The 23,130-nt window shown below is 53.1% G+C and overlaps 1 protein-coding gene across 1 annotated transcript; it reads left to right on the plus strand.

Moving 5' to 3' along the window:
• Positions 1 to 1,448: 1,448 nt before the first annotated feature.
• Positions 1,449 to 13,730, plus strand: TBX1 (T-box transcription factor 1). Its single transcript, XM_056353697.1, is given in 9 exon segments — positions 1,449 to 1,688; positions 2,890 to 3,301; positions 6,632 to 6,733; positions 8,085 to 8,139; positions 8,141 to 8,257; positions 8,493 to 8,648; positions 9,967 to 10,034; positions 10,228 to 10,328; positions 11,102 to 13,730. Coding segments are annotated over 9 exon segments (1,647 nt in total). The 5' UTR covers positions 1,449 to 1,495; the 3' UTR covers positions 11,545 to 13,730.
• The last annotated feature ends 9,400 nt before the right edge of the window (positions 13,731 to 23,130 follow it).

The raw sequence follows: 23,130 nt of genomic DNA on the forward strand, positions 1-23,130 counted from the left end.
CGCGGCGGTAGCCACCGGCGCGCCCTACGGGCTCCTCCCGCCCCGTCGGGGCATTCCCCCCGGGACCTTGGTGCAGCCACTCTCCCGGAGGGACCAGCACCGGGGCTGGGACCGGGACCAGGACTGGGGCCGGGGCCGGAGCCGGGCTGGGCCCGCGGGGCGGGCGCGTCGCCTCGCCCCGCGCCGATGCGGAGGAAGGGCCCGGGGAACGCCGCAGCGCTCCGAGGGGCCGGTGCCGGGCGGTGAGTAGCCCATCGCCCTCGCTGGGGCAGGGAGGGGAACCGGGACGGCCGTCCCCGGCGGCCGGGGGAGCGCGGCCCCCGGCCCAGGCGGGCCGTGCAGGTGCTGCCGACGGAGCGGGCTCTCACGCCGGGCCGGTCAAGGGCTCGCCTGCCGCCCCGCCGGTTACTTTCCGTTTTCTCCGCTTTTTTTGGAGAAGGAAACGCTCGAATGCCGGCGGGTGCTTTGGGGGCTTGGTGGCCCGCGGCTGGGGATTCCCACCCCGGTCCCCTGCGGCGCCCGGCGGTACCTGCGCCTGCAGCGCACCCCGACGTGCCCGGCCCTCTCCTGCCGCGGCGGCCCGGGCTGCCAGTCCCCGCAGTCGCTGAGCCCCCGCGGCCGGAGCGGGCAGCTCGCAGCCCCGCCGTGGCTGCGGGCTGGAGGAAGGGAGCAATCACCCCCTCTCGGTGCCGGACATCCGCAGCGTGACGCCGGGCTCGGCTCGGCTGAGCTCGGCTCTTCCCTTCCCGTCGGCCGGCTCCCGCCGCCGTGATTGACACCGCCGGCCCCTCCGCCCGCCCCGCAGCACATCCCATCCCTCCCCGTCGGCCGCTCGCTGTGCCCGGGAGGCGGGGAAGGGCCTCCCCGGCCCTTTGACACCGTCTCGGCAGGAGTTTCACTTCGCTTTCGCCGCCGCCGCCGCCGCTTCTGCAGGCAAACACCCCCGGCTTCCATGTGACGCCTCCCAGCCACTGAATGGGGGAAAGCGCCTATAAGGGAGCCACTTTCCCTACGTGCAGGAGAAAAGGAAGGGACGGGGGGGCAGAAGCAGGAGGTGGTGTTGGGGGGAAGGGAAGAGAGAGAAAATAAATTAATAAATCACAGGGAACGAAGTTGGGGGTTGAGAAACTGAAAACCCAGGGAAGAAATTCGTGGGGTTATTTATTTATCCCCCCACCCCTACCCGCGGTCCCCTGTGGCTGACAGGGCTCGATCCGGCCGTTGCGGCGCTCGGCGCTGGCTGCAAAGGGGCGCGGGGAAGTTTCTTGCTCCCCAACGCCCTTCCCGAGGAGGGGGGGCACAGAGTTTGGGCTGTTTATTGTTGCAGGTTTTTTTTTTTTTTAAGCTTCCCACACCCCCCTGTCTGGAAGGAGGGGGGGGTCTCGCTCGCACCTCCCTGGATGGTGCGATAGAAAGGAGGGGAGTGAGGGGGTGGGAGGGGGGGCTCGTGGTGGGAGGCTGCCGCGGCTGCTGCTCCTGCATTGGTGTCTCCCCTATGGACGAAAACAGCCCTCTGTCTCCCAAGGCAAATGCTTTCAGTATCGCCTCTCTGATTTCAGTCGCCGCCGCCGCCGAGCAAGCAGGGAAGGGAGCGCTGGAGGAGCGCCGCGGCAGCCGCAGCGCGCCCGCCCGCCCCCGCTGCCGCCCGCAGAAGATGCACTTCAGCACTGTCACCAGGGACATGGAAGGTGAGCGCCGTGCTCGGCCCCGCAGGACTGCGGGGACGGGACCCCCCGGCCACCGGGTCTCGGAGTGTTTTCACGCGTGCCGGCCCGGCGGCCGGGCCGGAGGGAGCGCACGGAGCGCGGCCTGCCCGCGGCAGCGGTCGGAGGGGGTTTCGCCGTGTCCCCCGGCGCGCCCGGCACCCCGCAGCCCTCCCTTGGAGAATAAAAGGCTCTGCCGTGCCCCGGTGGCGGCTTCCGACGGCTTCGCCGCTTGGACCCGCGTCTCCTTGGAGGTGCTGGAGCATCCTCCGACAGCACCAGCCGTGCCCAGCGCAGCAGCAGGCCAGGGCTCGGCTCCTGCCGGCTCTTGCAGCCCCTCTCCGGCCTGGGGGCCGCGGTCGAAATAAGTCAAGAGCCTCCCAGGACCCTGAGGAGCCTTTCAGCACCGGAGGGGATCCCAAGGAGCCGTCTGTTCCCCGAGGCGGCCTGTCATGCGCGGCAGGGCCCGCTCAAGCTGGAGGCCGAGGGCTGCGCAGCCGGGACCGTCCCGGTGCTCCTCGGCGCGGCCCCAGAGCTTTCCTCTGGTCCCCGTGTGTTCCCCCTCCCTCGCCCGCGGATGGAAAGAAGGGGGGATTGCTAAACCAGATCCGCCTTCCCCTGTCAGCCACGGCCCCGCGCCCCAGAGCTAGGGACGCTACCTGCAGCACCCTAGCTACACGGAAATAAGAACTGGTTTCTTTCTTTGAGTGTGTCCCCCCCCCTCTTTTTTTTGGGGGGGGGTGGGGGTGATGGTGAGGGTAGGCGGGAGTTTGCTTTGTCCCAAATCGTTTGCAGCGAAGGAGGCCTTCTGCAGAGATAGCACGGGCTCTGCACCGCGGCTCTTGGCAGATCTCTCGGATTTGCAAAGAAGAAAAAAAAAAAAAAAAGAAGGAAAAAAAAAGAAAAGAGCCGAGGCAGGCAGGCAGCGGGAGCAGCGAGCTCCCCGCCTGCCCCGGGGGGAGCGGGGCTGGGGCCAAGCAAAGCGGAAAGGGGGAGGCGCCCCGCTGGGCTGGGCGCGGGGCAGAGGAGGCGGAGGGCACCCCGCGGAGCCGGCGCGGCGCGGAGCGGTGCGGAGCTGGGGGGAAAGCGGGAGCCGGAGCGGAGCCCTGACCGCCTGTTTTTGGAATGATTTCAGCTATCTCCAGCCCCTGGCTCACCCAGCTGTCCCATTTTTGCGATGTTGCAGCTTTCACGGCCAACAGCCTGAGCAGCCTGAACGCCTCCGGGGGGTACCACCTCTCCCCCTCCCCGGGGGACCCGTACGGACAGCATGAGCCGCCGCACTACGAGCCCTGCACGGCTCAGCAGCACCCGCACCCGCCGCCCCAGCCCCAGCACGGCTATCCCTTCGGCGGGGCGGCGGCGGCGGCCGGAGCCAACCCGCCGCCCCCAGGCCCCGAGCCGCCCGAGGGCGCCGGGGGAGCCGCCGCGGGGCCGGCCACCGTCTCGGGCTGCTCCGCGGGGGCGGCCGTCGCGGCCAAGGCGCCGGTGAAGAAGAACCCGAAGGTGGCCAACGTCAGCGTCCAGCTGGAGATGAAGGCGCTGTGGGACGAGTTCAACCAGCTGGGCACCGAGATGATCGTCACCAAGGCCGGCAGGTCAGTGCGGAGCCCCCGGGCGGCCCCGGCTCTCCAGCCGCTTCCCCCGGCCGCGGGCACCCGGGCGAGCCGGGGCGGCTGCATTCGCGGTTTGGGGGACAATCGAGGCTGACCAAGGGCTAGCTGCGGGGCGGCTGGGCCCGCCGGTTGCCGTCATTCGATCCTAGTGCTTCTCCCGCGGAGAAATGTGCGAGCTCCTGCGAGCCGAAGGCCTCGGGTGCTGCGGAGAAGAGTGCGCGATCCTGCGGGCCGGAGGCGAGGGCGTGCGGGGGGCGGCGGGCAGGGTGGCCCGGCCCGGGGGAGCTGCGCTCCGCCGGGCGCCTTCGGCTTTCGGTTATCCCGCATGGGACTGGGATCCGCGTTTGCGGAGGACATGGTGCTCCCGGCGCGGACAGCAACGGCACAGCGGGAAAAGTAAAAGCTAACAAACCGTCCCGCGCAATACCTGCAACTAAATTGATTTTTAGCACGGGCAGATCTTTTCCTTCCGGCGGGGACGCAAACAGACCCTAATTCTGCGCCCTCAAACGTCTTCCAGTACTGTTGCATTTCCCGACTATCGAGTAACGAGCCCGGCTGATGCCGGCGCTCCGCGGCCCTGCACCCGCCACCGCGGCACGGCTCCGCCGGCGGGCCGGGACCCGGCTCGCGGCCAGGGAACAAAGGAGGCGGCTGATGCGACCGCGTTAGAAACGAGCAAAACGGGGGGGTGGGGGAGGAAGAGGAGCCCCAGTTAGCGTTGTTAATTACTGCATTTGATTGCGATCGCCGGGAAGCGCCGTGGCCGTGGCGGCCCAGGCAGAGCTCCGGAGTTTTCCCCGCGCAGGCTCCGGGCAAACGCTTCTTTCGGGGGGGGCGAGTGCATTGCTCGGGCGCTGCTCTCTTCCCTTGATTTAAAGCGATCCAGCTGGGTAGAAAAGAAAATATAACAAATCAACAAATCCCCCGGTGCTTGCTCTCAGTTAGCCGCAGAGACGGCGGCGGCAGCTGGAGCTCCGGGTTGTGCCGCCGCCGCCGCCGGGACAGGAGGGTGCATCCCGCCGGGATGACCGCGGCCGTGCGCTCCCACTCTCCCTCCAGCGGTTTTGAGGGTCGAGAAGCTGCAAGAATGAAATATATTTACATATACGCCGTTGCTTTTTTTTTTTTTAATTAGCGATCTACTAATTTTTTTAAAACAAAAAGTCACCGCGGAGGCCGGCGGAGGAGCCGGCGCTGCGCTGCGGAACCCCGGGCGTGATTTCCCGCAGCCGGTGCCTGCCCCGGCGCCGGGTCGCGCAGTCCACTGACTCCGTCCGCGGCCCCTCAGCCCGGCGCCGGGCTCGGCGCTGCTTTCCTTAGCGGAAAAGGTCGTTCAGGCTCCAGGCGGAGACTCTCTGCAAACAGGAGCATTTCGATCTGACGTTCTCCACTCTCCCGGGACAGTGAAAGGATTGCAATTGCCCTGCTCCAAAATGGCTCGGAAATGAACCAGCTCGATTTGAATCAGGGGCTTTTTTGCCCTTCTCTTCGTTTATTTTATGACACCGACAAATCTCTAGACAGGCGGGTGAAAACTGGAGAAAACGGGGTAAAATCAGCAGGAAAAAGCTCAGGGAAGGCACTGCGAAGCCTGTTCTTTCCCAGCGTCTCTGGGCTGGCCCTGCTGTTTGTCTAGGTGGTCTTATCATCTCGAGCTGTTTGTTTTAAAACTAAGTTTTAAAACAAGAAACACCGGAACTGGAGCTAATGGGGGCTTTTACACCTTTAAAAATAATAATAACAGAGGGACCGACTGAGAACATCCTCCCGAGTTAGCTAAAGCGTTACAGAGCGGGAGATGCAGCCGCTCGATCCTGATGCCGCCCGACAGTACCGGGCCCGGACTGGAAGGGGTTGTGGGGCCAGAGTCCCCCCGCCCCATCGCCCCGGCAGGCAGCCTTCCCTCGGCGGGGAGCAAGGGCACACAACCAAAAAAGCCCTGGGAAGATGCACAGCAGAGCCGGCTGTGCGCCCCAAGAATGAGCTGGGGCGGGGGGGGGGGCTCTCCATGTTCAGGTTTGATTGGGTTGTTTTTTTAGGGGGTGGTTGGAGTTTGGTTTTTCAACGGCTGCAGACCCCCTTCCCGAAATACCACCCGCTGTCGCTCGCTTGGTTTCCTACTCAGGAAAAGAAACTTATCAACCAAAACCGAAGCCACGATGAGCCCCATTGCGAGGGCTTACATTTGGCATGTCCTGCCAGGGAGCCGCAGACCAGGCCCCGTCTCCGGGCCTCGGTGTGTACAGAGAGAGGGAGGGACACGGGGGGCCTCCCTGGCCCCTTCCCTTAGCCTGTCCCCCAATACAGCTCCTCGAAGGAATCGTGCCCTCCCTGAGCGTGGGACCTGCGTCCCTAGCTTAGCCTGGGGTCTCCAGGAGCCTCCATGGAGCAGAGTGGTGGGGATAGCCCCGGGGCCAACCTTCCTGCTCGGGACTTCAGGCTCCTTGCCGCTCTCCTTTTGCCCCGCAAAGCTGCGGGGACCGTGAGCCCGACCGGGCTCTGGCAACGAAGTGGAGCTGGGAGGGGGCTTGCTGGGAGACCCCTGTTGCCCTCTACTCCCTGCCTGCCAGGGGCTGTGTTTGCCCCTCCAGGCTGCAGGAGGTAGTCCGCTGGCCCCAGGGAGCAAACCGCTGCTGTAACCACTGCTTTAAAATGGGCACAGATTGTGGGGGAGCAGAAGCTGCAAAAGTGGGACTCGCTCCCCTCACATTGCCCACAGGAGATTCTAGATGTGCCCCCCCCCCCCCCTCCGGGCTGCTCAAGCCTCCTGGGGCTGTGCCCCCAGCTCAGGTGTGGGTGCAGAGACAGGATAATGCTTTGCATCTGCCTCAAATCAGGTCTGTTGGAAGGATGGGGAAAGCACAGGGAGGAAATTCTTTTCAGTTTTGTCTCCCCATGGCAAAGGCGATGGTGCTGCTAATTTCCCCCCAGCCTCTGCATCCCGCTGCAGCAGGATATTTCAGGTGTCCAACACAAACTGTTCCAGAGCTGGTGGGAGAGGCCGGGGCCACACAGCACTGCCCCGGCTCATCCTTCAGGATGCTGCTGGCACCCCCTCTCCCCACGCTGCCTGGCCGCATTTGCCTTTTCCTCCTGTTCTGGCTGGCGGTTCCTGCAAGGGGACCTGACATCGCAGCTGAGTGGGCTTTGGGGCAGCTGGAGAGGAAGGGCCAGGAAGGCTGCAGGACTCCCACACCCGGCCGTGAGCACCCCCAGGATAGAGGGGGAGGGTGTTCGTACCTGCACTGGCCCCTCAGGGCTCCCTGCTGCACCTCCACTCAGCTCTCCTTTCTCTCCTCTCTCTGCTAGGCGCATGTTCCCCACCTTCCAGGTGAAGATATTCGGGATGGACCCTATGGCTGACTACATGCTCCTCATGGATTTTGTCCCTGTGGATGACAAGCGATACCGGCAAGTAATACCCTGCCTGCCCCGTGGTGCTCAGCCCTGTGGGATGCAGCTGCCCGCTGCCTGGGGTCTGTTTCACACCGTTGCAATAAGTTTGGGGCTGGGAGCAGTGCACCTGCGCAGGGCATGGACCCACAGGGCCCCCCTTGGCTTTCTCGCACAATGCCCGCAGCGGCCAGGGCCAGGTCGGTGGTGGTGTGGGCAGAAGTGCAGGTTTCTGTGGGGCAGCAGTGCAGGAGCCACCTTGTCCTGGCCTGAAAAGCTCTCCCTGTCCTGCTGCTCCACGTCTCCACCTGGGAAATGTTCATTACCCGCTAACAAAAATCCCCCCCAGTGCTCCTCGGGTGCTGTAACCTCTTGGCTGGGGCAGGTGGTCTGGTGGTGCCGGACTCACGGGTGTCCCAGGGCTGTGCCGTGCCTGCTTGGTGCTTGGGTGAAGAGAGTGGGGTTTGTGCTCTGGAAAGGCACCCAGCCATCCGAGCCACAAAACCCTGCCCTTGTTTCCAGCAGCAGCGCAGGAAGGCCTTGGAAACCAGCGGCTCGCAAGGTAGCGATGCGATCTGGTTTGGAACCCCTTTAATTTAAAGACAGTGAAAGGCGCATTATGTATTTAGCTTCAGATCAGGACGCTAAGCAGGCAGCCCGCGTAGGAATCGCAGGGTCCGATATATAAATATTTAGACAGATATCCAAATTCTCAGGGCGTCCTAGAAATGTTTGCTTGTCAAGGGAAGTGGGATATATAACATCCAATTGAGTATATCTTTAAAAAGTAATGTTTCTGCTCGAGTCCAATGGTGTCTAATTCCCCCTGTGCAAACACTGGCTTTAAAAGTAAACACGTGGATAGAAGATTGGTTTCTCTGTTTTAAATGTTACTGTTGAATATGTACTTTGAAAGAATGAAACAAGGCTGCTAAACTCTGGACCTGCTATTAATCTACACATAACTTTCCGTAACTCTTTACTTAAAGCCAGAACATTACTGTGTAAAGGGCTCCCTTTCACCCTATTTTTTTAGAGGAAGTGGGATCTTTTGTGGCTGCTCTCCCAAGTCTGTGCAGGTAGCTAAAAATTTCCTTTGTCCTGCAGATTTCTCTCCCACCAGTTCCATTGGCAACGTGATAAAATGTGTCATGTCCGCCCCCCCCCCCCCCCCCCCCCCCGCCCCCCCGAGTGTGGCTGTGGAGAAGAGCTCATGCCTCTCTTTGCCATAGGAAGCAGGAGTGATGGGGGAGGCGGCACTTGCCCCTCACCTGGCCGGGGGGACCCTCCCGGGCCGGATCCTGTGGGGCTGCTGCAGGGTGGCAGGAGCCCCCGGGCTGTGGCTGAGGGTGCCTTCCCCTCCCGGCAGGTACGCCTTCCACAGCTCCTCCTGGCTGGTGGCCGGCAAAGCCGACCCTGCCACCCCCCGGGAGGGTGCATTACCACCCGGACTCCCCGGCAAAAGGGGCGCAGTGGATGAAGCAGATCGTTTCCTTCGATAAACTCAAACTGACCAACAATTTGCTGGATGACAACGGGCACGTAAGTGTTCCCGGGGGAGGGTATCAAACACGGGGCTGTGCCAGAGGGAAGCCCCAGCGCCGCGATTCCCGTGGGGTGCCCCTGCCCACACCCCTCCCCAGGGGCTCTGCACCCCTCTCCTGCCCCAGCCCCGGCTGCCCCCGGGCAGGGGAGCCGGCAGGGCCAGGGCTGCGCTCTCCTCTCTCCATGCTCCGCCTGGATCAATTATTGTCTCCTTGCTCGTTTTATCATTCAGATCATTTTGAACTCCATGCACAGATACCAGCCGCGTTTTCACGTGGTCTACGTGGACCCCCGGAAAGACAGCGAGAAATACGCAGAGGAGAACTTCAAAACCTTCGTCTTCGAGGAGACGCGCTTCACAGCCGTGACTGCCTACCAGAACCACCGGGTGAGGCGGCCGCGGGGCTCGGGGCAACGAAAAGCGGGGGTCGGGGTCGCCCCGGGGGTGTCTCAGCCCCTTCGTCCGGCTCCCGGGCTGCGGCTGGCCGGCGGGGGTCTCCCTCCCCCTCCTTCCCATCTGCTGAACCCATTTCGGGGCAGCGCAAGGAACCCGATAGCCGGGGAGCTGCGCAGAGCTGCATCGCTGCTTGCCGAGGAAGAGACGTGAGCTCCAGCCCCATCGCCAGCTTCCCCCCGCCCGGGGGGGACCTCATTACCTATGTAAACCCGAGGCTGGGGCTAGTTGGGAAACTACAGGCTTCCCGCTGCGAAACGTCACTCACAATTTGTTTGGATAAATCTGCGATTTTACTTCTCTAAGCTCGCAGCTCTGTTCCTCCCCAGAATGGAATTACATGTTAACGAAACAAAACGAAACAAAGCAACCCACTCCCCCTAATCTGGTGCGGCTTTCTGGGCAGCAATTAATCCAATCGCTTCTTTAAATCGCATCAGTGTAATGTAAAGAGCAAGAATCCCAGCCGCGAGTGCAAATAGGATTTCATAGCGGGGGCTTTTCCACGCCGCTGCCGCAGCCGCCGCTGGAGCCGCCCGCGGGCTGTCCCCGAGCAGCGGCGGGGCCACCCTCGGCAGCGGCTCCCAGCAGGTCCAGCCGGGTCCCCCCGGGATGCTGCGGGCGGGCCGGCACCCCGCCCCCGGGAGGCGGCGGGGCCGGAGCAGGGCTGTGCCTTTAAGGGGCTCCGGAGTCCCTCCCCGGCTGGCATTTGCCTGATGGCTCTGGACAGCTGCTCTTTCTCTCCTGCTTTCAATCAGTTTGACCTCTAAGGCTGGAACTGTCACTGAGGGGCTTAAAGTTTGTTTTTCAACCCATTCCGGAAACTCACAATCACATACTTTATCCGTGGATTTGCTTAAATATAGAAAATGTCCTGCCTTCTCCCCGGCGAATTAAATAAATACATAAGTATGATTTATCCAGTGATTTGTCTTAGCTGCTCGGGTGGTGACCCATATAATGTGGCATTTTCTTACAAGTGCATTTGCACAGCTTTTGCAGCTGACCGGGGCTGCCTCTCCCTTCACCTTGAACTCATATTAGATAGCGTATTAGCCCACATTTTCTAACAGAGGGAAAGCACATGTTTGTGCTCTGTGACAGAGCATGCCCTGGCTCCACCAGCCACCTGGGCCCTCTCTGGTACACCAGGCATTGCTGGCTCCCAGAGCCTGCTCAGTGGCATGCTCACGGTCTGGCCAGGGAGCCCCATGTGTGCCACTTTGAGACATTTTCCTGCTTCTCCTTACAGATCACACAGCTGAAGATCGCTAGCAACCCATTTGCCAAGGGATTCAGAGACTGTGACCCTGAGGACTGGTAAGGCTGTGTCTTTATTGACTGTGACTACACCCCACTCTCACACCTAATTTCACGTGCACCTGCCCAGCTTGCATTTGCACAACATGCGCACAGAGTTGGGGGAGGGGGCACCACACTCATAGCAGCAACACTCCAAGCGCTCATTCTGTTGGATGATTGGCTTGTATCACTTGTCCCCTTCTCCTTCCAGGCCCAGGAATCACAGGCCAGGGGCCCTTCCTCTCATGAGTGCTTTTGCCAGATCCCGGAATCCAGTCTCTTCTCCAGCCCATCAGAATGGGACAGAGAAAGGTGAGAGCACCCGGTGGCCGGGCCAGCCTGACCCCCAGGCCCTGCTGGTGTGCACAGCCAGCCTCAGTGCATGCTTGCTTGGGGCTGTCCTTGCTCGACATGCTGTTGCACAGCCACCTGCAGTGGATACAGCCCCCCTGCTAATGAGCTTAGCGCTACCACCTGCTTTCTAAACAAAACTAGCACCTGTGTAGTCTAATTCATTCTTCCTATGTCTCAAACACTCACTGTTGTTGTGCTTAAGCAACTCTGCTGCTTTAAAAAAACACTGCCCTTTTCCTTTAGCATCCCATTTCTGACTTTTTGGTGGCAAGTTCAGCTTTTTGGGCAGGGATGCAGCAATGGCCACGGGCTTCTCCTCACTTTGCCCTTTTAACGCAGCTCGGCAGTGCATTCTGGGCCGCCCTGCTCCCATGCGGGAGCTGCAGTCAGGTCGAACAGCACCTCTGCCCATTGACTCCTTTTCCATTACGCAGAGCAAACAACTGCAAAGACAGCCAAGGGCCTTTCTTCCACTACACTCCGGGCCTGCAAAATAAAGGGAAGTCTGTATTTGTTTAGTGTTACACAATTGCAAAAATGTCAGGCGTGCACCAGCTCGTCAGTCAATGCAGCTCCACGCATCCCAATCAGAAAGCAGGTGCTGTCCCACCGCCGCGGTGCCTGCCGCGCTGCCGCTCGCCTCGCTTGCAGGGCTGGCTTTGCTAGCTCCGCGCCGCCGGTGTGTGCGCGGGGGCGCGGGGCGGCCGTGCTGACGCTGTGTGCCCCCGCAGATGCTGCCGAGAGCCGGCGGGAGTTCGAGCGGGAGGCGGCCGCCGGGACGGCGCTGCACGCCGAGGCCGCGCACCAGCAGCTCATGTCGCGCGTGCTCAGCCCCGCGCTGCCGGGCGGCGCCGGCGGGCTGGTGCCGTTGGGCGGCGCGGGGGGCGGCCGGCCCAGCCCGCCCCACCACGAACTGCGCCTGGAGCCCACCGCCTCAGAGCCGCTCCACCACCACCCCTACAAGTACCCGCCGGCGGCGGCCGCCGCCTACGACCACTACCTGGGGGCGAAGAGCCGGCCCGCCCCCTACCCCCTCCCCAGCATCCGCGGGCACAGCTACCACCACCACCATCACCACCACCACCACCACATGAACGCGGCAGCGGCGGCGGCAGCCGCCAACATGTACTCGTCGGCCGGCGCGCCCGCCAACTACGACTACGGGCCCAGATAACGGCGCCGCCCGCGCCCCGGCACCGTCCTCCCCCCTTCCCGCCTTTCCCTCTCCTCCCGCCTTACGAGTGAGCTGATAGGCCAGCTTGACCTGATCGACAACTGTAGAGCCCAATCGCAGGAAGCCGGGGTCCTCGCCCCGCTCCCCACCCCGTTGGCGGGCCGTGAGGGAGGGCAGCGGCGGCGTGTGGTGAGGGCCCGGGACGTGACGGGTGCTCCCTGTCGCGGCGTGGCCTGCAGCTGCACTTTGATAAATGAAGCCATATGTCGTTATCTCCCTTCTCCCTAACCTTCTTGCGGATGCCCCACGGGTGCGCCGGGCGCGGAGGACCGTAGGGCCGCTGGGAAGCGGCGGGAGGACGGGGAAGCGGCAGCGGTGAGGTAAATTGCCCCCTTCTCGCTCGCCCGCCGGGTCTCCTGATGGAGATTTGCCGTTGCCACCGTTTTTGGCCGTGCCACGGGTGTTTCCCACCCCAGCGGGATGTGTAGCGTTAGCAGCGAGCAGGGGGGTCTGCGGGGCCAGCTGTGAGTACCGACGGGCACCAGCCCCCGGCGACAGGGATGGAGTGTAATTAATTCTGCACGTGTCGATGCTAAGGCTCTCTTCTACCTTGGAGACGCTTGGCCTCGTCCGCAGTTGGCTCAGGTGGTTCTTCGAGGAGACTGAGAGGAAGCAGAGTTTAGCTTAAGGGAACACTTTGAGTCTTCACTGTCAGAACAAACTGTCCACTTCTCCTTTGGTCCTGACCCCCTCGTGAGTTTTGGGGTTCACTGGGGCAGCTTAACCACAACAGCATTTTCTGGAGCTGTTGAGGAGAGCCCATGGCCAAGAGCGCAGCCATCTACAGCTTCACAGCAACGGATGCTAAGGTTTAAAAACAGCCTGGGGGTGGGGTGAATACCTGCAGAGTTTAGGCTGTGTATTCTCAGCAATAGTTTGTAAATCAGCTGCTTCACAGGCAGCCTCACACTACTGCCTTCCTACGTCCTTTCCTGAGCTCTTGAAGCTCACCTGTTGAGAGGTGCCTATTAGAGGAACTTCAGGGTTTTTTCCCCAGAATGTCTCACCCCTTGTATTTGGCTGACCCAAACTGCAGTAGTCCCAAAGCACCTATTCTGCATCTACCTGCTTGCTGCATCTTCCCTCTTAATGCTGGTAAGTACTTTCTTCTTCTTTTTTTTTTTCTTTTTTTTTTCCTTTAATATCTGACTTCAGTAGTCTTTCCTTATTGTTGAAAAGATGGGCCTGTTCATCACGGTTTCTCCAGTGATTTTTTTTTTTTTTAATGGTTGGCTTGTGTTTTTTTGTCAGATGCTCACTGAAAGGCAGTCCCTTTGTGTTCAGAGAAGGTATTGAGCAGCTCTTCAGCTGTGTTGGTATACAGTATTATGAACACTTTTCTGATTTTTCCACGTGACTCTGTGAAAGGAAGAGGGTGGTTGTTTTTTCGTGGTTTTTTTTTCCAAGTCCTCTATTCATCCATGTTTGTGTATTTTCACTACAAACCTTTTAAAACATGATCTTTCCCTTGTGCAGGTGGCAGTGTTAATAGCAATGTTTATTCTGTCTCTGGCGGTGGGCTTTGGGCTTCCAAAACTTTTTGGAAGGGTTTATGAAGGGATACAGGCTAACATGAATATTTTATGTAATTTTTTTTTCTGTTATAAAAATATATATATATATGGATCCATGAAAAAACTTGCGCAAGAAATACGTATTTTATTTGACATTTGCAGTGAATTGTGAGATTCTTAGTGTCTGACTATACCATAATTAATGTTCTCAGAAAGGTTGATGTGAAATAGCCTTGTGCTTGTTATTAGTGGGAAATGGCTCTCAGACGTGCTCTGTTGCTTTGCTGCTGTTCTTTCAGAGTTTTCAGTATGACTTGTTATCTGTAAACTGATTAGTGCCAAAGCTTTGGTCAAACGTTTAATGAAGTTATTATATTTATTTCTTGCAAAGATTATGCAAACACCTTTTTTTTTTTCCTTGATAGTTGCAGTGTAGGAAAAAAGTGAAGACAACCAAAGAATCATATCTGCAAACAGTGTAGATACGTGTAGATATTTGTAGATATATGTAGATAATCATTTAAATTCATTTAAATTGAATAATTCATTTAAATTGAAAAGACATTGGACAGTGACATTTATAAATGTTTTTCCTCTTCTTTCTTCCTTTTATTTCTTGTTTGATTATTTGGGTATATTTGTGAGTTTGTCTGCTCTGAAGTCTAAACTTTCCTTACAAAGTGACATCATATAAATAAGGAAGGATAGTAAACTGGAGTCTTTTAGTCTGAGCAAATAGTGAATCTCGATAGGTGACTGCTCCCTCCCTTCTCTCTCCCTGGTTGCTGGAGCTGCCTGTGGGTATAGTGATCTGTCATTATGCAACAGCTTGTGGGGTTTGGGTCCCAGGTTGAAATGGATACCATACACTTCCATTTGTATGGGTGAGCACCAGCTTTCTTTAAACATACACAGAGTGCTGCAACAAGTGCCACTGGCTCTCAGTGCAGACTGGGCACGCACCTTTTCAAACGTACTTTACTGCACAAGAGCTGAGAGGACTGCATGACCCAAGACACCAGGACTAAACTGTGCTCTTATAGAAAGTGGCACAAGGTCCTTGCCTTGACTGTAGGAATTTTAATTTATCTCCATTAAAAGTAGAGAAAATCACAGAACTTCAGCCTATGGCTGTGGGCAGTGGGCCCTCAGGATCACTAGTCTATCCTCTGTGCTAGAAGAACCACTGCAGAAGTCCTGTGTCTGAATGGGAACGAGAGACCTATGGAGCTGTATCAAGACTACAGTTTTAACCATGAAAATGGTATTTCTAACCTTGGTTTTAGGCCATCTACATGCAAGGTGCTTATCTACGTTACTATTAAGCATGTTAGCAGTCTGTTTCATGTTGTGTTTTAGTCCTTAAGCCAGCTTCCTCCGGCCTTTGAGTAGTGATTCCTCCTTGTATAGCTGCGTCTGTCTCACTGGATGGGAGTGTTGCAGTTGTGGAAAGCAAGCAGGGTTGTTTTTCTATCACAGCAAAAAATCCATTTCAAACAAACAAAAACCCCATAATACTGCACATTGACTAGCAGAAGCCTTTTGAAAATCACAGAAAATCTGTAACACTTTTAATTGCATGTTACCTGTCAGCCAGTTTCATCAAAATGTATCATGTATAGGCCATGCCTTATCTAGATGCATTGCAGTTTCATTTGCAAAATGACTTTGTATGATTTGATTACAAGTATGTTTAAACTTCACTCAGTACATGCTGTCACCAAGGTCCATAGCACACACTCGGAAAGAAGTCTGCAGCATTTCCAGACAATACTTCCACTTATGGTCACCTCAAGTCACGCATAACACTGTGTATTTAAAAGCTGCTGGTAGAACAGGCCCAAGCACAGAGGTTACAAGCACCCTTTGTCTCTTCCAAACAGGGCTAGAGTGTAACTTAGCCATGTGACTCCATTTTCCAGAGGTACAGGCTGAATTTACTGATTGCTGCAAAGGTCCGAGAACTGCATTGCTTACCTCAGTGGGTAAATATAGGATTAGGCACCCACAGGTGAAACAAGACAGGCTTTCACTTGATCATTTACCCCAAACACTGGGGATAGTTCAGGTTTTCAGGAATGATTTTTTGGTGGTGGTGGTTTTATTTTTGCCTTGCTAATGGATCTGACAAAATTCAGTGTTGGATGGGAGCATGGGGATGAGACTTATGTGTGCTTGTAGTGTTCTTGCACGCTGTTTACACACTTCATGGATGTTCTTACTAATCTTTTCTCCTGTTCAGGGAGACCTTAGAACTGTTTTGGGTGGAACTGTGGAAGTGGGCCTCGGTAGATGCCTCTCAGCATCCTGGGGCACTGGCATCTCTTCAGTCAATCTCAAATATGCATACACACGGCCATTGACAGGGGAACTAGTACTGCGGCATCTTTTATGCTATTTACTGTCTGTGTAACAGTGGCTTGCAGTGTGGAGAATGACCCAAGGACTGCAGTAAGCATAAAAAGGCATTTTGCCGCCGCCAGGCCACTGGGGGACAGTGTGGGTCTCCCATGAGCTGGGGGCTTCCTGGTGCATGGCTAGTGGGGCTGCATGGCTCAGGGCTGCCTCAGCTGGTATGCCGTCCTCCCCCTTCCAAACAGACCTCATGCTCTTCAGCAGGTAGATCTCAGGTTGTGATGCCAGGATCCCTGGCCAAGGGGCGGTCGCTCCTTGATCTGGTCTGGAAGGAATAAGAAAAGGAGGTTAGAAACAAGTTGGGCACCCACAGGTTGGGTTGGGGGGGCGGGAGCTGAGCGACGCAGCCCGGAGGAGTGCCGGAAGAGCTAACGCAGCAGTACTTGCGAAGCAAGTTTTAACACCATCGTCCAAGGAGCTCAAAAAGCTGCTGTAAGCCTGTTGAACGCGGCAGGGGTGGAGGGTGGGGAAACTCTGTGTGTGTGTGTGCACATACACACTGTGGTGGTTGTTGCTTTTCCTTGTGAGACAGTGGGTGCAACGGTCTGACCCGCCGTTCGTGCTGAACTGCCAGTGCAGGCAGGTAAGCTCGGGGTACGCATGGGCATCGCGGCAGCCGCGCCCCCTGCCCGGCTGTGCTTGAAGAGCAGGCTCCCTCCAGAGGGAAGACCTGGGCATCGCACGAATTGGACCACGCACACGCAGAAAATGAAACCTTAGAGAACTTGTGCCAGAGCTTGCAAACAGGCAATCACCTGAGAGAAAAATGTAGATGTGTTTTATAAAGCAACGAACTGAGCTTTGAAGCACACGGGCACAAATAAGGAAGGACAATAGTCTGTGAGTTATAGTTCGAGGATAATCAGCCAGCAATAATTCAGCTGTTGCTGTAAGCTGGTGTTATGAAGAGTCCAGTCTACTAGTGTAGAGGCTAGTATGTGCGTATGTATGTAACCTTTTTCTAAACATACGCAGTTTTTTCCTTCATTTAATTATTATAATTCAGTTTATTAGTAAGATATTTAATTTACATGAGTGTTTGACACAACTAGATTAAAGTGACCATACCTAAAGATTTCTATTACTGACCATTTTCATAAGCACAGCGTGTGCTTATAAAATGTGCTCTCTGTTAAGGTGAGAGCCACCTGTTGGCTGTGGGAAGCTAGTTAAGTATCAGAGGTTTGCTAATCTCCAAGAATAGCATTTCATACTTTTTTTTTTTTTCCCTGCCCAGTATGTAGTACACATGATCAATGCAAATAGCAAGAGGTGGTTTTGAAGATACACATAAATTTTGAAAAATATGGATATGTCCCATATACACTATGTGTGTACACGTACATGTGTGCTTTCCAAAGGTTCACCTCCCTTCAGGAAGTTTATGTAAAGTACTGTATGTGTTGCATATGCCAGAAAAATGTGCTCGCACACACCTCCCCCCCCCCCCCCCCCAAACAGAAATGACCTATTATAAATTTACCAAAGATACCATAGTTTTATAAATTGGCCACATATGTCTGTGTAATATATTTATTATATCACATTTCATAGCATTTCTGTTTTATGAAATTCAGCCTTGAATATGTCACATATGTTTTGCATATATGTGCAATAGTCAGCCAAGTATATCCGAGTAAAGTATGATAGATGTGTTCTTTCCATATGGGAAATTAAATGTTTTTCCAGATTTAAAAAAAAAAAGTTTAGAAGAGCAGCCTATACAAAATAATTACAATAAATCACTCACTTCTATTTAGGTTAAAATTATACATTTGAACTAGTAACAAAGTGATTAAGAATAAAAGCCAGAAAAGTCACATTTAGAACCTAATTCTATAAGGAGGCAGAGCAGCTTAGAGGGAAAGAGAGCATATGCATTTTCAGGGCTAGCTGCTACATGGTATAAATTGACACAAACTTGTATGGCAACTTCCATCTTATGCTCCCAGAGTGATTCTGTAGTTGGTAAAGGATAGCCTCTCCTCACCTCTGTGAGGACAAAAATTTCATATATTGTGCCTTACTGAGAGAGCAAGTGCCCTTTAACGCCTGTTGTAGCCTGAGCTCCAGTTACCGAATTCTGTAATTCCTGTGTGAACAGCTCTTGGTGGTCATTGGTAGGTGGAGAGGAGAGGGTATGTTTTCCTGCAACCGAAGATGCTCACACTGAAGCCAGTTCTGGTAACTTACCCGCGGGTTGTTTCAGTGGGCAGGGCAGGACACTCAGGGTGCTTGCTATTGCTGTGTTCTGTACCTGCGCGCCCCAGGGGGAATTGCACAAGTGCCCAGGTACTCAGACTGAAATCCTTGGGCTGTATCTGTAAATTACAAAAGGAAGTTAAAAACAGAATAAACAACATGTAAAACTTACTGAAGGGCCTTTGCATGATGTGTTTGTGATACTATTTTTTTTAGAAGTTTTAGCTTGGACAAGGGCTGCACGTTTGCTTTTTTTTTTACTCTGCTCACTTAGTGCTCCCATTGTCCCTCGTTCTGGGGGGCAGGCGGTTCCCCTTCTCCCTCGGTGCTCTGCCTGCCTGCTTCGGCCGCCTTTTAGCTGGCGGTTGAGCTCCAACAGCAGGCAGTGCGAGCTAGCACGGAGAGCTGAGGGCTTGCAGGTGAAGCTGTCCTGTTCCAGACATCTTAAAAGGGTAGAGGAGGGGTGGTGAGAGGAGAGTGCAGCAGCCCTCCTCCCAGGCTGATTTTATTTGAGCACTGCCTTACACATTTCTTTTATTTCGGCAAACATGAAGTGGGTCTTTCATTCTATTTCCTTTCCTGCTTGTTGTCAATTACTTCAAACCAGATGGGCTCAAGAGATAAAACTATAAAGACTCAATGTCTCTATTTAGTGTGATGCCAAGTCTGCATGCCATCAAAATATCTGACGCAAAAAATTCTGAAGAGACAATACTTGCCATAAGTATTATGTTAAAAGCAGCCTAGATGCTTTTCTCTGAACATAGACAATGTATCCATGAATCACTGAGATTTCATATCAGCAACTTTTTTAATTACTGTCAAGACAAATGCCATGTCCACATTCTCTGCCATGTTTAAAGTTATTACATAGGCCCAACGCACCAACCTTCCTCCTACCTATGTCAGAACATGTTTATAGCAGGCAGTGTCATGGATGCCTGGAAAAACGTACCTTTGCATGCATGGGGTGCCAGAGCTATGGAGCAGAATAACAGCTCAGCATTTTAACATCCTCCCTAGCTTCCCTGATCTGGACGTAATCGGGATCAATCAGCCCTGCAGCTGGTAGGTAAGAGATTGTTGCCGTTCAGAGTACGGAAGGACTTACGTAGTTTTTTGCTGCCCTAATTATGTATACTGTGAATAAAAACTAGGAGGAAACGGCACCCAGCTCTAATCTCCATCTAATGTAACAGTTTTGTTTTAATTAAACTTAACATTGTAATAGACAATTGTTAGAATTAGTATTTTTTCCACTGCCATGTCATTCTCCTGTAAGGAGATAGTCAGTACTGGTCTGGGATGGTTCTTCTGCAGCGCATGTGGCACTGTAACATTTGGCATTATGACTATTCATAGTAGAGAAATAAATATATGCTCCAGTGGGTGAGCACAGGCTTATTTAGAGGTGTAGGCTGCCGTTTACAGGATTTTCTAGTGTTCAACACCTTTAAAAAAGGATGCTGGGGAGGTAAAAGCAAAGACTTCTGAAGCTGAAATGAGCTGGTGTACGAGTTTAAAAAGACAGACCTATCACTGTATGCTAACTCCAGGTACTTTTCCTCCCTGCCATCCTTGTCCTTTTCCTGTAAGGATTCTGGTGCTTTGCTGGAGGTGGTTTGCTTCAAGGTCCCTTGTGCTTTCCAGAATCTTTGTGTCACCTGACTTAGAGGGGCAAGTTGCTTCTTTGTTTTGATTTGCCACCTCACCCCCTCCTTTCCTCTTCTAATAGCAAACTGTAATTCAAATTCCCCCGAGATAAGTCAGAATAAAGCAGTACACTGATAGAACATAGAGATATATTTCATACCATTGATCAGAGGAGCAAAGCATTCGCAACTGAGAGATTATGTTGCTATGGTCCCAACTATGTTTTTTAATAACACATAATTATTAATTAAATGCATATTATTAATTGCATGTATTAGGTTAATATATGAGCATTTGGGGGTGTGTATAACTACTAAATGTATATGGGGGGGTGTCACTACTCAGGAACAAAATTCTTAAGCTGAGTAAATGCGGCTGGTGATAGCTTCAAAAATGCATAGGGGAGCAGAAGGCTCAAGCCAAACGACAGATCTGTATTTTTGTGGTGTTTGATAGGGGGTGGTGGTAAATAAAACCATACACAAGAATGGCTGTGTGACTGACCAGCCCAAACTCTGGCTGCTGGTCTTGTCTTGACGAGAAGGGATGAGAGTACATGGTAACGTCAGGGGATAAAGAATCTGGTATCTAGAATGTGGCTGTTCGCTCCACACTGGTGGTGTTGGCAGGTTTCACAATCGAGATGCTTCAGTTTATGTCTATTTAAAAAGTTACATTTCTATAATCTGCTGTATATGATAGTGCAGACATGGGGTTTTTTTGCATTTAATTTCATAGTGTAAAATCCTTAAATGCATTGCCAAAAAACCCCAGTATGATCTTAATTCTGGATAGTTTTCTTCACATTATGAAGGAAACCTCCATCATGGCCCAGAAGAGTGGGGCATGGATTAAACACAGCATAGATGAAACATCTAGCAGGGGGACCCAGGCTGGAATTTCAGAATATTACACATAACAGAAAAAACATGCCTTCTTCCTTGGTCATTGCCATCACTTTCTCAGTAGCACACTGGTCATGCTTAAACATCAAACTTTGAGTCTCAGCATTGCTGTAACATTGTCTAGCAGTAATCCAGGCAGTCATGTGCCATGTTTTATGTAACGATCCATACTTTCACACCACAGACACACAGCCAGAAAAGGAAACACATTGATTTAGCACTCAGTAATCCTTGTCTAATCCCCAGTCCTTTGGTTTACATCCTTAACATGGCTCCTGCAGTAGTCAGTGTTCTATCTTTGTTCTTGGCAGACTGAATTAAAGCAAAGATTTATTAATTTGTAAGTTGGCTTTGTAGATGCATCTTAAATGTGCTAAAAACCAAAGCAGTCCAGAAGACAGTGTTGACTTAGTATAAAAATCCGCTTTTTAAAACTCAAACCTTTGCAACAATCCAAGTCAAGCTGCAGAGAGTAATTTATCCGCTTACTGAAGCAATTGCATTGTATAGGGCTAAATTTAACAACTGTCACACTGCAGTCCCCAGCCTACTTCCTTTTTCACTCATTACTACAAATTCAATTAATCTCCTCTTTCCTTGCTCATCTACACATAGGACTGCAGTGCTTTATAGCTCATGTACTGATAAGAGAAAGGGGTTGGAACTAATGGATTCATTTGCAAAAAAATGTGAGAGGGTCAGAGATCACCATTCATTCCAGTAGTGATAAATATTCCATGTAATTGCTGCACAAATGCTAGTGTTTGGGATTTATTTCTGTTAGTTTACAAATGCTAGTTGCTTTCTTCCCTCTCACAGTGCCAAAGACAGTGATTCTTGGGAGGAAGCCTTTTGTAATAATTTAGCTGTCATCGCCTTCACTCCTGAATCCTTTAGGCCAGGTACAGGCTAGCCCTGTGCCTTTCTGGCAGGTGAGATTCCAGAGCTAACTCCAAGCAGTTTAAGGTGGCTCTTCACTCACAACCTTCCTGCTAGCACATCAGCTTAAATCTTGAATGATAACCACACTCATGTTACAACTGTAAAGAGCTTTTTTTTTTTTTTTTTTTTTTTCAGAAAAAGTAATTTTTAATTTCCTAGATGCAATTAGACAGCTGTAGTTTACAGTCTATAGCAATATAGACTGTCCTTCCTGTTGGAAATCATTCTACTTTAGGGAAGTCCAGGTCAGTTCCTTATGCAAATAAACTTTTTTATAAGACTGTAATTCACATTCAGCCTATGGCATTTAGGCTCAACTCTAAATCAAACTAATGTAGTCTTGTTGCTTATTTCAAGGAAACTGTAAGGTGGGGAAAAAAATACCCTTACTGTGTTTAAATACAATCAGTAGTGATGTGAAGCATTAATGAATTAATCGTAATGTGCAAAAGTATCACATGTGCTTTGGTAGTGGGAAGTAAGTAAGTGTGGGATGGGTCTGTTCTTGCAGGCAGCTCTGCAACGTGTCCTTCCTCTTGAAGCCAATGAAACTCCTCTGTGTCTGCCTGCTAGTAAGATTACAGATGCAGTTCATGCCCTCATTTTCAATTTGTGCTTGCATGATTGGGTTTATTTTTAAATCTACCTAGTCAGACAAACATTAATATTTAACCCCCAGCAAAGGGCATTAAGTTGGATGTGAAGGCACATAGTACTCTTTAGAGTTATCTTCCAAAAGACCTATTAGTAAATTTAAACATCCCTTCTAAGTCTCCATAATTACTTGTAGACACTGACATTGACAGTAAATGGCATTTTTCAGAGGAAGTAATACAGGAGTTCTTAACTTTCGGGCTTTGATCTAATAGCACTCATATTAAGACGTGAGGTATTCATTCATTATTCCTAGGGGGCTGCCACTGTGCCAATATCATAGTATTTGCACCAACAGTTATTTCTCACAGTGGATATAAGACACACAGGCCTTCATTAGACACGTTTTGTGTACTGCTTTGGGACCTGCGTTGGGGTGGGCTGTGAGCCAGCCCATCAGCCAGCTCTGCCAGAAGCCGGGCTGCATCAGGGCCTCAGAGCCTCATTGGGTGCTTATCACTGGCGTTCAGAACAGGGGTGTGCTGAACTGTGGAGCTGCCCTGAAGTGCTGGAGGAGTTTGCATCTTAGTCCTCGCTCCACTCTCGAAATGCTTCTGGCTGCTTACACTGTGTTCTAGTGTGCCTCTGCTTTTTCCTGCCAAAAGGACGAGAGTGCGACGACTTCTCTGTGGGCACCAGGCTTAGTCCTTCTTCGTTCCAACAATAACCATTTGCCTAAGGTGGGTGAACCCTGGATCTCCTTTCCTTTTCCACTGCATGAGCATTAAACCTGCAGCTCAACTCTGTGGAAATTGCCCAACAGTGTAGGCTGCTGCCATGGAGAAGAGGAAGGTTTGCACCCTGCAGGCCACCCCCCCCCGGCCACTGCAGAGCAGCTCTGGTGTCCATCTGGAAGGAGGAGAAAAAGGAACTTTTAGTAGCTGGGATGCACAGCTGAGAGAGGAGACGGAGCATGGGTTCACAACGCAGGGACTGACTGTGTCTTGACAGTTGGAGTTGTTTTTTTGGGTTTTGGTTTGGGTTGGGCTTTTTTGAATGATAAGCTGTGGAAACGTAAATTTTGCTTGGAAGCTAAGTTTTCAGATAGCCCCAAAGCAAGTTGGTCTCCAGCAGTGAGCAGTCCCATGCATGTTGTACCAGGAGTCCCAAGGTGTTTCCTGGTCTTGATCCATGATCCATGCCAAGTGATGGTAGCAGCTGTGCCTCTAACCCTGTACCTTGGAGCTGCGCGGGTGATAAAATGCTAGTTTTTGAAACAGGACATCTAGATCCATACTTGA

The sequence above is a fragment of the Falco biarmicus genome, chromosome 1 (genome assembly GCF_023638135.1).
Source record: "Falco biarmicus isolate bFalBia1 chromosome 1, bFalBia1.pri, whole genome shotgun sequence".
NCBI classification, from domain to species: domain Eukaryota; kingdom Metazoa; phylum Chordata; class Aves; order Falconiformes; family Falconidae; genus Falco; species Falco biarmicus.